This window comes from Populus alba, chromosome 4, assembly GCF_005239225.2.
Source record: "Populus alba chromosome 4, ASM523922v2, whole genome shotgun sequence".
NCBI lineage: Eukaryota > Viridiplantae > Streptophyta > Magnoliopsida > Malpighiales > Salicaceae > Populus > Populus alba.
The window spans coordinates 3,192,877-3,209,582 of record NC_133287.1 but is presented as its reverse complement, the minus strand read 5'-3'; the positions used below and the strand labels follow the sequence as shown (position 1 = coordinate 3,209,582).

General features: G+C 32.2%; 1 protein-coding gene across 2 annotated transcripts; it reads left to right on the top strand.

Moving 5' to 3' along the window:
* The first annotated feature begins 3,312 nt into the window (after window positions 1-3,312).
* Window positions 3,313-11,515, top strand: LOC118047359 (uncharacterized). 2 transcript variants are annotated; one of them, XM_073408729.1, is made up of 16 exons: window positions 3,313-3,813; window positions 4,800-4,897; window positions 5,030-5,125; window positions 5,587-5,622; window positions 5,729-5,839; window positions 5,916-5,999; window positions 6,073-6,191; window positions 6,795-6,896; window positions 7,641-7,757; window positions 7,841-7,906; window positions 8,313-8,379; window positions 9,093-9,146; window positions 10,210-10,305; window positions 10,405-10,431; window positions 10,551-10,586; window positions 10,891-11,515. In XM_073408729.1, exons 3-16 carry the CDS (start codon window positions 5,036-5,038, stop codon window positions 11,029-11,031), a joined length of 1,146 nt encoding a protein of 381 aa, XP_073264830.1. In that variant the 5' UTR covers window positions 3,313-3,813; window positions 4,800-4,897; window positions 5,030-5,035; the 3' UTR covers window positions 11,032-11,515. The 2 variants fall into 2 exon arrangements, with proteins under 2 accessions (XP_073264830.1, XP_034912526.1); XM_035056635.2 differs by having other exon boundaries at window positions 3,314-3,813; window positions 4,800-4,895; window positions 5,018-5,125.
* Window positions 11,516-16,706: the final 5,191 nt, after the last annotated feature.

Here is a 16,706-nt window from a genome sequence, read left to right as displayed (position 1 = left end):
ACCTAAAGAACATTAATTTAATATTTTTTCAAGAAAATAAAATAAAAAGTAGTTTTTTTTAAAAAAAAAAAACTCATAAGCCATGTTCTTATAATATTATAGTGCTGGACACGAAGCTTGCTAGTGCTAGGGTTTGCATTATTCCTTGCTGCCAAGTGCTCTTGAAAGCGCATTTGATGGATGCATTGTTTAATTTTTTAAGTGGTGCTAGCATGTATGCCTATAGTATAATTTATATATAAGCCTATAGTATAATTTATATATAAGCCAAAAGCGATTTAAAGCGTGTTTGCAAATAACTTTTCGTGCCGAAATACATGTCAATGATGTTTTTTCATTTTTTAAAAATCATTTTTGACATCAGCACATCAAAATGATCTAAAAAGTACAAACCGTACTTAATTTTAGCAAAAAAAAAATTCAAAATTTGACGAAACGCAGGTTGAAACGCACAGCAAAACACTACTTTAATGTACCAAGACCATAAAATTAATATCTAGAAATGCTTTTTTCTTTTTGTTTGATTAATTTATCCATCCACTAATTTTGAAGCTTCCTCCAATACATAATTTTTTTTTTTCATAACTTTTCCGGATAGATTCTGCTGAAGGATCCGGTCGCTGACACAGGTCAATTATTAGGTATGGTAAGGTGCATAATTGATGGAGTCTCTATTGTCTACGAAAATGTGATTGATTCGTAACATTTGAAATTAGCCAGCCCAACCTCCTTCTCAAATAATAATAATAATAAAAAAAAAACGTATGCTTTAATGGGGAAAAACTAATCAATGATACGCTATATATTATAAATAATATCTGGTTATTTGCGATTTTTTTTATGAGCTAATATTAGATATTGAATGAATGATAGAGCAGACTTGGTGTGAATTATAAATTTAACGGGTTAACTTAGATTAATAACTTTCTTTTTATATAAAAGGTTACAAATATATTGTTTTGAGAAAGTTAAAAGAAAATCAATAAATTTTAATTATATTGTTGTTTGACTTACTAAGTTAATGAGATCAACTCTATATACCTGATTTAGATTGGAAGTTAGACCAGCTATTAAATGCAATTACTCTATGAATTAATTTATTTTTGTGTTTTAAAAGTATTATTTAAAAAAAAAAAATTATTTTTATTTTATTTCAAATTAATTTATTTTTTATGTTTTTAAATCGTTTTGATGTGTTATTAAAAATATTTTTCATGATTATTTTTAGAATCTATTTCTTCTTGTATTTTAAAACTATTTTTTTAAAAAATATTATTTTAATATATAACTAAATAAAAAGTATTTTATTTAAAAAATTAATCACTACATATCTTCCAAACATCACGCAAATCAAGAGAGTTCATCCAGTTATTTTGCGAACAAAGCATGGATCCTTGTCGCCTTGGTTTGGGCACTACGTGCATGGAACCAAATATATAATTAAAAAGTGGCTAAGTTAGTGTCAATATCTGATTATGTCATGCATGCTTGTGTTTGAAGCACTCACAGGACATATGTGATCTCCAACCTACAAATTTAAAACATGTCATCATCATTTGAGGCTCTACTTGCCCTAACACATCTTGCTCCATCACATGGTTTGAAAAGTACGTACTTCCAATGACTTGATACATTTTTATTTATTTTTTCTTTCTTTCCATTATTTTTAATAACTTACCATGAGTTACTATGATATTAATTTGAAGGCAAAAACGATCATCCAGCTGCAGAAATTGTATTTGTATTTGTTGTTTTTGTATTTTAAAAATATTTTTTTAAAAATATTTTTTAAATTTTTTTTCTTTAAATTAATATGTTTTGATAGTTTTAATGATTTTAATACGTTAATATTAAAAATATTTTTTTTTATTTTAATACATTTCTAAATAAAAAATAACACAATTATACTTTCAATCAAGCTTATAAAAAAAGAAAGAGAGAGAGAGAGTTGATCTTAGAGAAAGATATGATTTTGAGCAAATTAAGCAATTTTGTTTTCTTTATTTGCTCCATCCAAAATGAACAGCAATAATTTTATCAAAATATTTTTTTGAAAAAATTATATTTATAGAATAAATGAATTTTATCGGTGCAATAAAAAATCAGTTATGGAGTGAATCAAGTTAATTTATAAAAAAATGGACAAAATCCTTAGAAATATATTGAAAAAAACTAGAAAAACGGTAAATTATTTATACTTTACAAATTCAGCTATAGAGGTTTATTAAAAATCGAAATATACTCTATTAACTTTTATGTTGTAATAAATCGGATTATTTTCAACTACTTGGCTGCCTCTTTTTTTTAACAAGCATGACTCTCAGTATTATAATAAATTTCTTTGGTCGTGAGATGGCTACACCAGGTTACAGTACACACGAAGCCCAACACAATCTGCCTTGTTTTTTATTTTTTTAATTTTTTTTATTGGCAGTGTTTTATTGTTTCGATTTTTTTTTTCATGTTCTCTTTATTTTTATGTTGGAAAGTGTATCTGTAAAGATTTATTTATTTTTATTTTTTTAAATAGTTTTAAAGTGCTGATATTAAAAATAAATCTTAAAAAAAAATATATATTATTTTAATATATTTTTAAATAAAAAATAAAGCAAATATTACCATAATACTTTTCTTTGGCAAAACAATAAAATAAAGTAACAAAAACTGAAATAAAAAGGAAGTAAGACATGAATAAATATTTCCCCAAAATTAACCAGAAACAAAGAAAGAAAAATGTTTTAATGAATCCAAAATTAACCAGGATTAACCTCATTTTTTTTTTATTACTTATTTTATTTAAAATAATTTATGAATTGTAATTATTATTATTTTAATTTTATCATCTTTTAATTTTTTTACATGTTAGATTTGATCTCTATTATTTATATTATTATTTATTTTATTTGAGATAATTTATAAAATTTGATTTTTTTCAATTCATTCTCATTCAACTTTTAATTTGTAAGATTTGTTTCTTATTATTTTAATATATTTTTTTAAATTAAACATTAATAAATTATTTTCTATTTTATTTTTGATAACATAACTAAATACTGAAAAATATTTTTCAACTTATTTTTATATTATCAAATATTAAAAAATAATTTAATTTTTTTAGAATTTACTTTCTACAAAAACCACGTAAAAAAAAAAAACAATTTCTTACAAATAAACGGGCCTAAACAAAACTAACAGTTTTTACTCCCACCTTTTACGTGCGCACGCAGACACCATACTATTTTACCTTGAAGTAAAGAAGTGAGCAGCAGAAGGAAAAAGAAGAAGACAGACCAAACCGAACCCCTCTCCTCTACACATAATTTAAAAGTAAAGAAGACAAAACAGTTGAGATGCAAGAACAAGAGGAGTACTGTTGTGTGCCGTGTTTTTTCTTAAATGGACACCAACAGGTGATGACTTCCACCTCTCTCCCTGTCTCCGTCTCTACTATCTCGCTCACTCGGCGATCCATTTTCCAAAAATATAACCTCAAAACCCAAAACACAACATGCAAAAGTAGTACTAAGAAATTAAAATAAAGAAACTACAAAGTGGTGTGCTGCTGCCTGATATTTTTTGAGAAAGAGAGTGTCTTTAAACGTGGCCATTCTTACACGCAAGTCTTTTCGATTCTCTCTCAAAACCTCCCATTTCTCCTATCTATTACTCTGCCCTTTCTGATATATTTCTTGGTGTTCAGAATCAGACACCAATAATCTGACTGATTTCTGCAAGATTGTTGTTACTTGTTAATCCTTATTTATTAATATTTCCAGCTTCCTCTCACCGATTTTGCCTCTCTTTTATCTTAAGGTTTGTCATCTATCCTTTTTTCTCCGTTTAAACCATCTCAAGTTTAGCTGTAATGCTGCTAAATCCTCCGTTTTTCCTTTCATTTCTTGAAAGTTTGTGACTCTCAAGTCCTTTTTTTTTTCTTTTAAAAAAAGTTAATTGGTAAAACTGCAAAATTTGTGTTTGCTTGCTATATATAACATTTCAAGCGGCAATTTTTGTTTTTCGATTCTTAAAATCTTTGAGTGTTTATGAGATCTGAAAATTTAGTTTTCTGTTTGTTTGGTTATCTGTATTGATAGATTTTCCGGGCATGAATATCAAAAGACTCTGCTTTTTCGCAGAAAGTAGATTGCTTTCCTTTTTTAAAAAATGAAAAAAGTCATTTAACTGAACTTTATCTGGTTTATGTTTTTTAATGGGAAAATTTATTTAATCAGTTTTTTTTTTTGTTGGATTCGTCAGAGATTTTAAGAATCTGCAGTTAGTTTAATCTATATTAGCATCAATAATAAGTTGATTAGTAACAAATTAAGCTTTCTTTCTTTGCCTTGAACTATCAACACATGCAGTCACCTAAATAAGCTAAATCAAGAAGCCAACATTAATTTCCTTTTTCTGGGTTTTTTGAGATGTCAATTCAAAAATGTTCTTCTCAATTTTTGACCCTTTATTGAGGTTACTGTGAAAACTGAGGCTGATATGCATGACAAATGAGGATTTAGACTGACGAATATTATGAAAGAGAGTGAAGATTAAACTGGTTTTTCAAAATTGAGCTTTAGTCTCGAGAGAGGGATTCTGGGAATTTTTCTTAATCAAGAAATTGAGCTAAAACAAGTTGCAAATTTGGTTCTCGAATTTTTGTTCAAGCTTAGAACTTTTGTCTTATGCCAGTGTGAAATGGCAACTATTTCTCAGTAAATATTTTTTTCAACTGAACAATTGTTGTAACATTTGATCAGGTTTGTTTCTGATATTGGTCTCTCGGCTTTTTTGTGCATCAGCTGCAGTTGGTTATGAGGACCTCGTAAAAGTTCTAGCTGTCTATGACGTCATTCAGATCATGGAAATTGCTAAAAAGGAACACCTTCTGTGATGGGGTATGGCATATTATATTTAATTTGCTTCTCAGTCCTGGGGGCAGCTAAGAAGATGGAGTGTTTACAAAATCTGCCTTAGTTTTGGTAGTCATCAAAGATGTAATTGTGTTGCCTTGGTGCAGGTGAAATCCGGTTTGAAGATGAAGCTGCTGCCGTTTATGGGAGTTTTGTGTACAGCAATGTTGTTCGTTGTGTATAGAACTACAATATATCAGTATCACCATACAGAGGTATGGAAAGCCCATCGACTCTCTACGTATTTTGACTTATTAGTATCAATCTGGGAGCCAAAATGTCTAGTTAATTCTCTTCTGGTGAATGATTTGTGGATTTGTTTTTGTTCATAGAGGCATTAATTCCAATATTTATGTTATAGACATACTTGAGTACTTGGTTACATTGATTTCAAACTTCTGAAAGAAATGTAACTTAGCATGGTCCAAAATCTTAATAACTGTACTTCTAGTGTCACTTGCTGGTCCATCTACATCTTTTCTGTTGTTGAATTTACCCCTAGGCACAAATTAAGCTGCATTTTCACATTGAAAATAGGTCCAGCTCTAGCTCTCTGTTTTGTATGGTGCTGCATCTGCTGAACTCTTTCACTCCCTTTAGAGTAGTTTTTCTCTAGTTTGCTGACTCTGCATCCTGGTGAAAAGTTTGCTGACTGGTTTTTCTCCACCATTGTCAGATGGATGAAAAATTGTACCCCTTGGAAATATTGAAGGTAATTTTAGAACTACCAATTAAAATTCCAAAGTAATGTTTTAAACATTGGATGACTGTTCTAGTGTTCATCATAATACGAAGATGCATTTGGTGCTTTGATCTAGGAATCGGCTTTGGCTTCTGGACTGTTGGGTGGTTTGCCTCATGGTATTATACGAGCAAGCTCAGATTTAGAGCTGAAGCCTCTATGGTCAACAAGTAGTTCGAGGTCAAAGGTTGGTTTTTTTATCCTCTGGTATTGTGCCATCAATACAAGGGCATATCTTGACTTATCATGGAAATCAAATGCAGGTTGATCCTTCTACCCGTCGTTGCTTGCTGGCAATTCCAGTTGGCATCAAGCAAAAGGATAATGTCGATCGTATTGTCCAAAAAGTATTGCAGATGTCTTTTCTAATGTTTTTGCTTCATCAACTGAACAATTCTTGCCTAATATCATTGAATTCAGTTTCTTCCAGAGAATTTTACAGTTATTCTATTTCATTATGATGGGAACGTGGATGGGTGGTGGGATCTTGATTGGAGCAATGAAGCCATACACATAGTTGCCAAGAACCAAACGAAGTGGTAAGATCAACCTTGATAATTTCGTTTTTTGTCTATTTTTTACTGCATATTTTGTATGTATGGTAAAAATGGATGATTGATATTGCCATTTCAGTGTTAAATTATTGCAAATTGTACAAAATCATTTAGCTTCAAAGGTCAGAGGAACACAGGATTTCATGGGTTAAACTCATAACATCTTTTCGTCTATGAGAGGAGTTTGATAGATTTTTTTGTGAGCATGGAATATTTTCCTAAAAGGATTTGTCTGAGGGTCTGAGCTGCTGATTTGTTTTTCCTCATGCTTCAAACTAGCTTAATGCTGCAAGAAAAATAAACACGGTCATGGAAATTGGACTGCCTAAAAAGTGGCTGGAAAGTTATGTCTTTACATGAATGGCTCTGATAATCTTCCTGGATCTGTAATCTGCGTCTGAGATCTCCAAGCTGACTTGTCAAATGATGGTCCAACTGCTGCCATTCTTCAAACTTGCCATTTATCCTTGGGTTTTTTTGTACAAGTTTATTTAACTTGTCATGCTGACAACAGTATTAACACCTTTTTGATCTTTTCTGGATTGTTCTTTTTCTTAAGAAGAAAAATTCTCATTGCTTGCTTTTCAGGTGGTTTGCAAAACGCTTCCTGCATCCTGCTGTCGTGTCTGCTTATGATTATATATTTCTATGGGATGAAGATTTGGGGATCGAGCATTTCAATCCAGGAAAGTGAGTTTGTTGGACATTTTTTTCTTTAGCATGTTTGGGTTGCCTGCCTTTGGTAATAATATATTTGCCTTGACTTTATCCATAATTTTTTTTTTTTTTTATTGGTGGGTTAGATAAGTGATCATCTACTTTAATTTCCAAAAAACTTATTTGGCCTGTTCTCATCTTCATGTCCATTTTAATTATTTACCAGTCATTTATAGACATCCATCAGTCATGATGTCTTTCATTTAGTCATGTCATAGGTAGTTCTAACATCCGCAATTTCTCCTGCTCTCAAACCCTTGCCAGAACAGGATTCTCTTTTGCTAAGGCTGTTTAGATTAGTAAGGCTTGTTTTTCATCTTAGATTATCATTTCTAGGACAATTGGGAATTACAGAATGTATGTGAGTGAGAGAGAGAGAGAGAGAGAGAGAGAGAGAGAGCAAGGACTGGCAGAGTTTACCAATTCCATACTCTTACAGAGAACAAGAGGGGGAGAGAGGGCAGGGTCTTCAGACAAGCTGCCCAGATAGAGAAATGAATGAACTGGGAAAGAGAGAGGGGCACTATTTACGATCTGGGCTTAAGTTATAAGTGTGATGAGCTAACAGCAATGGCATTCTGGGTGTGATGAGTTATCTGGGCGTTAGTTTACTTGAAGAGCTTTTATAAGAACAAAGCGTGACTTGCTGTTAGGCTTATATCCTGTCGAAAAAAACCTTATCGATTTATAATTTCATTTCCTTTGTTTTCTTTCTAGATACTTGAAAATTGTGAGATTTGAAGGACTGGAGATATCTCAGCCAGCTTTGGACCCAAATTCAACTGACATACATCATAGAATTACTATTCGTGCCAGAATGAAGAAGTTACATAGGTGAATTGCATGGCTTTTACTAACTTGATTAAAATCTATCTGTTAATGACTAGTACTTGTCTAACATAATTTACGGTGAACAGAAGAGTTTATGACAGCAGAGGCAGTACCAAATGTTCTGACATCAGTGAGGGGCCTCCATGCACTGGGTAAATAGACCGCTATACTTGTGACATATCTTGTCTTCTGATATATATATTTTTTAATTTGGTGCAATGCTATTTTTTGACTTGAAAAGTTCATTTATTACGTTATTGGTGGCCCTCTTGTAGTGTTTATTTTCCCATCCATTTGCTATGAGGCTGATGAGGAATTGACCAATGTTGGAAACAATGAGCAATTTTATCCCTAAACATTTTTTTCTTGTTCTTTTTTGAAAATGACCAATCTAATATTCTATGTCAAATTGTAGAAGTCTTGTTTAGTGACAATTTGAGCTTGAGCTCATCTTTTCCGTGGAGCTTCAATACTTCTGACAATACCCATTGAAGGATATACTGTATTGTTCTTGTAAGGATTCTAGCAATACTAATTTAATTTACGTTATATCTGTAGATTTGTAGAAGGTATGGCTCCAGTCTTTTCAAGATCTGCTTGGTACTGTGCTTGGCATCTTATACAGGTAACTAAACTTTGATTATTCCAGTATAAAGAAGCCCTTTATTTAACATTAGTTAATTGCTATTTGATGATCCTAGTGTAAGCATGTTTTTGTTTTTTGCTTAAAATTTTAGTTGAGAAGCATTTAGGATTAGCTTTGTTTGTTTGCTGCAAAATAAATTGACTTTGAAAAACAAAATTCTATGGGTAACTTTTCTAAAAAGATGATTAGCGGAGCTGTGAAAAATTTATTGAAAAATATTTCCTTATAAACACTGAAAAACAACTATCCTTATATTATTTGTTTTAGCTGTAGTAATGTGACCTAACATGTATGAATTGTTGATAAATATGAATAATATACGGTTGTCCCTAGGATGAAAGAAAATTTAACACATACTTTTTAGTCCTTTTAGGAAAATGTTCTCTTTTTGAGAAGGGGAAAACAAATCTCTCCATTTAAAGCATGCTATTTTGGTTGACTACAAATTGAATTCCTTTAACTGGTTTTTTCAAGCTGCACCAAACATAAGAAACTCTGTAAGGTATTTTCCAACATAACAAACACTTTTATGCAAACAATTGGTGCATTAGACGTAACTTGATTTTGGAAGGTAGAAGATATGGCCATATGGTTAAATTCTACTCCACCCACAATTGCATGCTTGCAAATCAAGTGCACTTTGGGCCTAGGGTTGATTAACTCATCATGGAATTCCTTTTCTTTTTTCTCAGAATGATCTAGTCCATGGATGGGGAATGGACATGAAACTTGGATACTGTGCGCAGGTAAGTTGAACTTGGTGTTTCCAAGTCTAGGTTTAGTTTCTCTTACTGTTTAATTTCCTCCACCTCAATTCGTTGACTGAAGGTTTTCTTCTGCGTTATTAATTTACTCTTGCTCTGTAACCTTTTTTGCTATATTACTAGCTTGCATGGTATTAGATTATTTTAGGCTCAATGCTGCTGCTAGAGCCTATTTTTACAACTAAGATAAGAATAGGAAAAGTTCAATAGGTATTGCTCTTGGCAAATAACAGTGGTTGTAGGAAGCAGCATAAAAATTGCTTAGTAGATACGGAAGATGTAAGAGTTTCACAAAGAGTGTTGAGTTAAGAGTGGTCTTGGTGGGAGAGTTTCATGTTTATTGACAGTTATTAGTGCTCCAGACAATCCTCTTGCGATGTCCTCATTGTAAACCCACTTGTAAAGATGCTAGGATTGAAAAGTTGATCCTTTTCCTTTTTTGCTTCCTAGGGACTTAGTACCTTTTCACCTCCACAAAAATCATTTTATTTTATCTAGGAATTGAGAGGGGACGCAGATAATAAATATTGTGGTAATCCACAAATTTGGACATTTAAACTGTTTGATCAATATTTGTAAGAAAGGGCATTTAAATCACTGTCCCAGCAAAGATAATTTACTCGTCTATTCTTAGAATAGCTTTTTTTTTTTGTTTGACGATAAGAAATAACCTCAGGCCAGCTCCAGCTCGACTATCTCTGAGACTAGGTTCCTTTCTGAAATGATTTTAAGGATATACCTCCACATTATCATGGTGGACTTAAGAGAATAAATTTTCTTGGATGCGAGCCCCAAGGTTCAATCTCAGGAATTCAAAGAAGCAAGCGGACCTCTTTGAGCATTAGACCAATCCCTTGGAGTTTTTTCTAGAATATCTATTGACCAATTTTACCTCATTACAAGTATAGAACTTAACCCCTATTTTCATGTCTTTAATGCTTGATGACCCTTTTCTTTTATCTTTTACTTTATTTTCTTCTCCATAGATGCTAGTTAACATAGGAAAGAATATTATGATAGGCTCAGTTAATGTGACCTTGTGCAGGGAGATCGCACAAAGAAGGTGGGGGTCATTGATAGCGAATATATTGTTCATAAGGGCATACAAACTTTGGGTGGGCGTAAAACTCCTAGAAGAAAGGTCATCCTTTTCTCCTTGTTTTCTCAGGGGGGCACAGTTTATGATTTTTGTCTATCTGCATTTTATTATCTATTATTAATATCTTTCTGATTTCTTCAGGCATCAAATACGGAAGAGTTGACTAAGGTAAACTTTCCTTTGTCTGGTATATGAATTTTCTTTGATACTATTTTGTAGCCACTGTTATTTGTTCTTAGAAGTTTCGCCTTTGCTTTTTTGGTTTTCTTTCTCCTTCTGGCATTCAGAGACATGGTGCTGCATCCGTGGATCCTAGGATGGAGGTGAGACTACTGATACTCTAGTCTACCATCAACCCTGCTTTGAGCATTTTATATACTTCTATTCCTCTGGACATGAAATGCCTGCAATAGGCAGAAGAGCTGCCAAGTAGTCTAGGATGATCGGGTAGTAGGTTCCAATATCATGGATTGGCACCTCCTGGCCTTGAGATTGGTGATCTTGGCTTTGATTACACCACGTATATCATGAGATCGTTAACTCTACATTTGAGATGCTAAGTTCCAACCATGTTGTCATGTCCGTAATTTGATGAACTTTGTTGTTTTCTTTCAATTGACTGATCAGATTAGAAGGCAATCAACATGGGAGCTTCAAATATTCAAGGATCGCTGGAAGCAAGCGGTAAAGGAGGACAAAAATTGGGGTGACCCATTTCTAAGGAACAGGAACCGAAAACGCAGTAAACTAAAGCGGCACGGCCGATAATCTAATTGTCTTCATCACACTGGGGTCTTATCTATACCTGTAATTTTGTCCTCCTAGCTTTTATTGATGCTCATAATTGATTCACTAAATGGACAAGTCATAGTTTTGTTCTTAAAATCCAGATTTTGTTTTACTTGCCTAGTTCTAGCTGATTTCTCTAGGTTGCTTTCCAAGCCTCTCAATTTTGCAGATTGAAGGCATGTAGATTCCTTTATGCATTACCAATAGACGAACAATGAGTTGCTTTGGGGAAGAAATTCAAGGTCTGTTATACAGCAGCACAATTCACCATGTCTGTGATCTGCCATTGGCGTACTGCCATGTTACTGCTACAAAACTTCAGAATCAGGCTCTTAATATTTTTGCTTTGCATGGCGGAGCTGGAGGTCTACTTGTGTAGTATTTTTATTTTTATTTTTTATGTTAGTACGGTAATGTGCTTGTCCTGCAGTGTTACAGTACCTGCATTAAATTAAATTAAATTTTTTTTTAAAAAAAAAAAAACTAAAGGAGAAGTTACTGTAAGCCAAGACTTATTTTCCTATTCATTGTATTGTAATGGTGTATATACTTAATTATTTGCTGTTTAAAAAAAGAAAAAGAAAAAGAAAAAGAAAAAAAGAAGCAATGAATTAAGCTTTGGGGTGAGATTGTATTTTTATTGTGGCATAATTGTTTTTAACATGTTGCATGGGGGCTATAATTGTCATGCATGGTAAAATTACAACTTCAGCATTGGAATAAATAATTTTATCTTTTTTTTTTTTTTTTTTCAAACAGTGCAATTACTTTGGTATCATTAAAGACAAGAACAATGCATCTCTTTTATGAGAGTTTTTCAATCATTTTATTGTAGATGTTGGTTAGGGGTAATATTGTAATAGTCATGTATTTAATATTATATTAAAAAACATGCTGTGTAGGGTTGTCCAGCCATCAAATGCCGTTTTACGAGGTGGTGTTTTGAAGATATTGGAACTTCGATTTCTTTTACCTTAATATTTTGTTTACATCGAAAAATATTTTGCTCAACAAATCTAGTATGTTCTAAAGCTCAAAGGTTACCATGTTAAATTATAGAGAAATCTAATTTTTTTAAAAAAGAAAAGTCTATAATGTAATGCTACGATGAAAAAGAGAAACACTTGATGATTTAATTGTTTATACGGAGATCAAATCAACCAGGAAAAATAAATAAAATAGCAAAGATAACATCATCTTGCTTTAATTGTTGTTTAACTAGGCGACCCCTGTAAGAATGGAGGAGGTAGAATTTTCTATTAAATTTGAGTTTTTTAAAATTATGATTTTAATTTTTTATCCGTTTGAACTTATTCGCCAGTTTTATCTTGTTTATTTGATCCATGCGCGTCTCTCGTGACGGCGGTATAGCTCCAGGGTTCATCGAAGGTGGCGCATGTTCTTGTTATTCTTTTTAAATCGTAAGGATATGGAAGTATATATGAATAAAAATCGTCCATAGACTTGTTCAAACATGTTGAAAGTTGATTTGCTTGTTCAACCCTAGCTCTCAAGCTCTGTCCATGACGCTCGCCTTTTCTTACTTTTCTCAAGTGTCTGTATGATCGATAAAATTGAAAGCAACCGTCATTTCCTCTGAATTTCGTATTTTTGACTGTTCAGCAATATTGCTTCTTCTATATAAGCGTTTTCCGTTTTCATTTTTCTTTTGTATAATCCACGGCTGCGTCTTTTCTATAAGCGTTTTCCTTTCTCGTCAAGTTTTCCGGCTGTCTTTGTATCATAGATTTTGGAGCTTGCACAGTCTATTATACAGTATTCAAGATTTCTCCAGGGCCAAAACCTCTCCTCATGGCAGCGGGTCCTTACTATAGCAGTCTACTCTTCAATAAAGTAAACCCCTCTGCGGATGAACTAGATGGCCATCTGCAAAAGTTGCAGAATGTTGCATTCCTAACATGTCTAGGATTGACAGTGTGTCTTATGTGGAATTGCGCATCTGTTGCATTTGTGTGGATGGTAGGTGGAGTAGATACAAAAATCTTGTTCCTTGCGGTGGCCTACCTAGTCTGTGGACTTCCAGCTGCAAACTGGTTATGGTTTCGTCCCCTTCGTCAAGCTTTGAGGACAGAAAATACTTCCATGTTTCGTTGTTTTTTCCTGTTCTACCAGCTCCACATTGCCTTCTGCATGTTCGCTGCAGTTTCTCCTCCAATTATAGCCAAGGGAAGATCCCTCACAGGTATCATGAGCGCATCAGACATTTCTGGTGATTGTGGAGAAATTGGATACGTGTACTTCATTGGTTTCGGTTGGTTCAGCCTTGAATCAATGCTCAGCATCTGGGTTTTGCACAAAGTTTACAAGTTTTACAGTCACGGTGGTTTAGCTCTGGAGATGGTTTAACTGTTCGTCTGTGTTCATTTCTCACCCCATTTGATTCCATCAAGATTTTTCTGGGATTAGAGGATCTTTAATCAGTGTACAGTGATTAGATATCACTGGAACTAGGTTACACCATCATCACCAAATCATATATGTAACAGGGCATGCCATTTTTTGTACCAAACTATGTAATCTTGTGATATTTCAATGAGATTCTGTGTTAAAGAACCTGCATCCAACCCAAAAAGTAAAAACCTTTTGAGAAGGTGTGACACGTTCACGTTATTAGCCAAGACAGAACTTCGTACTTTATTCTGTGAAATATATATATTCTCAACAATCTATCCAAAAGATCTATATGATTGGCTATTTACTCGAGAGGTAAACATCCAATTGGATGAAAGAGCTAGCAGAACCATGATTTTGTTGGGTTTCTGATTTAGTTTTCTCGAGTTAAAATTTGAAACCTGATGCATGATCATGGGCCATGGAAAATTACTGAAGAGAAGCTCATGTTCATGGGTGGTTAGGCTAAATCTTGAGGAGACAGGGGAGCTGCCTTGGACACCAGGTTGACACCATTGTTGGGCATCTTGAACACAACATAGCTGGATTCATTGCATGGTACTAATGATGATGTTCGTCTTGAAGATTATGAAATGGTTAGGCTTTTCTAAGGCTGCTTGCAACTTCCATTGTTGTCGTTGTAATGTGTTCGTAGATTGGAGCATGAACAATAGACAACAGATTGAATTCATTGCATGAAGTTTGTTAGCATATCTTTATTGATTGCACAAGTTCATATATATAAGCATCATATTAATAAAATATTCTTTTCATATACTAATTCTTCATATAAAATATTCTTTTTATTCTTTGCAAATTAATAAAATTTTGTTTCCTTGATGCTAAATTGTTTTATATCATTTAAATTTATATTTTATTTTTCCAATTAAGTATTAATTAAATGCTAGAATGTTCTTTATCCCCCTACAATAAAAAAATTAATAAGTCAAATCATAAATAAAAGCAATGTGAAATTATCAAACTTTTTTTAAAAAATTGAGAGATAAAAAAAAAAACATGGACACTTTTATTGTTCGTACAAATTAGTTCCTAACGTTAAAAAAAAAAAAAATAAAAATTTAAGCTTCAAACTCGAAAAAGAACTCCTCTTCTTTCTTTTTTTATTACCTTTCTTGCGTATGTATAAGACCGAATCCATTTGATTTCTTAAAAGAATTATTAATCCTTAACTTTTCGAGAAATCCTTCATTAGTGGTTGTGAATGACCGATTTTTCTCAATCTTTTCAACCTCTTGGTTATGTAGGAGCAAGTCAAAAAGATTGAGAAATAGAACCATCTAATTTGATTCGTGCCTTGAGATGATCATCTTAGGGTGATCTTTTGGTCGACGAATGCTTCTATTACACTTGTAGTCTCTAAAGGATGAGAACCAACCATGTAGCATCCGACTTTGTTTGCCTCGGCTTGGCGATTCGCATCCCTGCGCAACGACATTCTTTGTGTGCCCCGCCATTGTTTTCGCTCAGTTTTTGCAACAGTTGGGGAGGCAATTGTAGAAGAAAAGCCTATCGCCGAGCCAACCAAAAAATATGAAATTGAGCCCCTTCTATGAAATTGGATGATTCTCTGACTACACTACAATATCTCGCTCCTTATATAGGAGCAGCTTCGGTTGAATATTTTATATACCATAAACGACACACTTTAATTATTTATGATGATCTTTCCAAACAAGCGCAAACTTATCACTAAATATCTCTTCTATTATGAAGACCACCTAGACATGAAGCTTATTCTGGAGATGTTTTTTATTTGCATTCATGCTTTTTGGAAAAAGCCGCTAAACTGAGTTCTTTTGAAATTCTATTAATTTTTTTTAAACAATAAAATTCAATTTTATTTTACCAAACTAAACTATAAAATATTTTCTCAGCACTACATAAAAAAACAAATCATCAACGTCAAACTCATATCAACACAATGTAAGAAAATTAGGGTACCAGACAAAATGTGGGACAAGAAAAGGAAAAGAACAGCCGTGCCAATCCACAATAATTCCTTTCACAAGCCAATATGAATCACTGGTGATTTTTAGTTTTTTTTTTTAATAATAATATGTGCCTTTTTGTTCTATTAATGTTTAAAGTTTAGTGAAAACTAAAATTTTCTTAAATCCTTTTATCTTAATTTGGATAGTTGATTTTGAACAAACCCACTGAAAGTTAGTCTAAAGATATATTTTGAAGGCTATGGTTAAAAAATTCCTTTTCTTGCAATGTTAATTATTTATGGTTTTTTTTTTTTTGGAAATGATAAAAAAAATATATTTGGGATACATTAGACGACTCATCCACTCCTATAGTTTTAAGACTTAACCCAGTTCAAGGTCTGAGTTCTAGATTTTAACAGGGTTATTAGATCGCTTAGGTTAAAATATTTTTTTTTTTAAATTAAAAATAACGTTATTTTAGTAAAAAAAAATAAAATAAAAGTCAACAGGGTTGCAACCAGGTTTTTTACCGGGTCGTACTAGGTTTTTTCTTCTTTATTTTTTTCAACCCAACCTAATTTTAGTCTCAAATCAATCTATCGATCGGGTGTCAAAACTATGCACACTACAAATCACCACCTTCAAATATAAGATTAAATTTTAATCCTACCAACAGAACAACTCTTCCATTGTTAGAAGTTCTAATCCATATTCTCTTAACGAAGAGACAAAATACTTAATAAATTAAGATAACTTGCAACTTGCGAGAGCTATAGCGTTTTTTTTTTCCTTTCTCTTATTTTTTAAATTTTTTTTTTATATATAAAAATATTAATTAAAACTAAAAAATAATTATAATAATAACAAATGTCAGCTACAGATAGCATGTCCGTCTCCTACTTACGTCATGCCAGTTTATGGAGTAAGTGATTCTATACTATGTAACCCAGAAAATCATATATACATATTGCAATTTTTCCATCCATTAATATTTCATATTTTTTTTTATATTTTAAAATTAATTTTTTATTTATTTTGAATTAATATTTTTTTATATTTTCAATAATTTTAATATGATAATATAAAAAATAATTTTAAAAAAATAAAAAATATATTATTTTAATATATTTTTTAATTAAAAAATAATTATAATTACATTTTCAAACATTTTTTTTAAAATGATGTGTCTCCCCGTCCATGTCAAGTCCAAAAATTAGAGATTTCTCAGCTAATGATCGCTTAATAAATCATAAATTTGTCATTGTTTGAATCAATTTCTTAAAAGTTGAT

Excerpts from the sequence above, each read along its gene's own strand:
- LOC118047359 (XM_035056635.2), top strand. The coding sequence starts at position 4,842 with ATGACGTCATTCAGATCATGGAAATTGCTAAAAAGGAACACCTTCTGT. Across the intron at positions 10,306-10,404 it reads GTAAAACTCCTAGAAGAAAG|GCATCAAATACGGAAGAGTT; the intron begins GTCATCCTTTTC and ends TGATTTCTTCAG. Across the intron at positions 10,432-10,550 it reads ATACGGAAGAGTTGACTAAG|AGACATGGTGCTGCATCCGT; the intron begins GTAAACTTTCCT and ends TCTGGCATTCAG.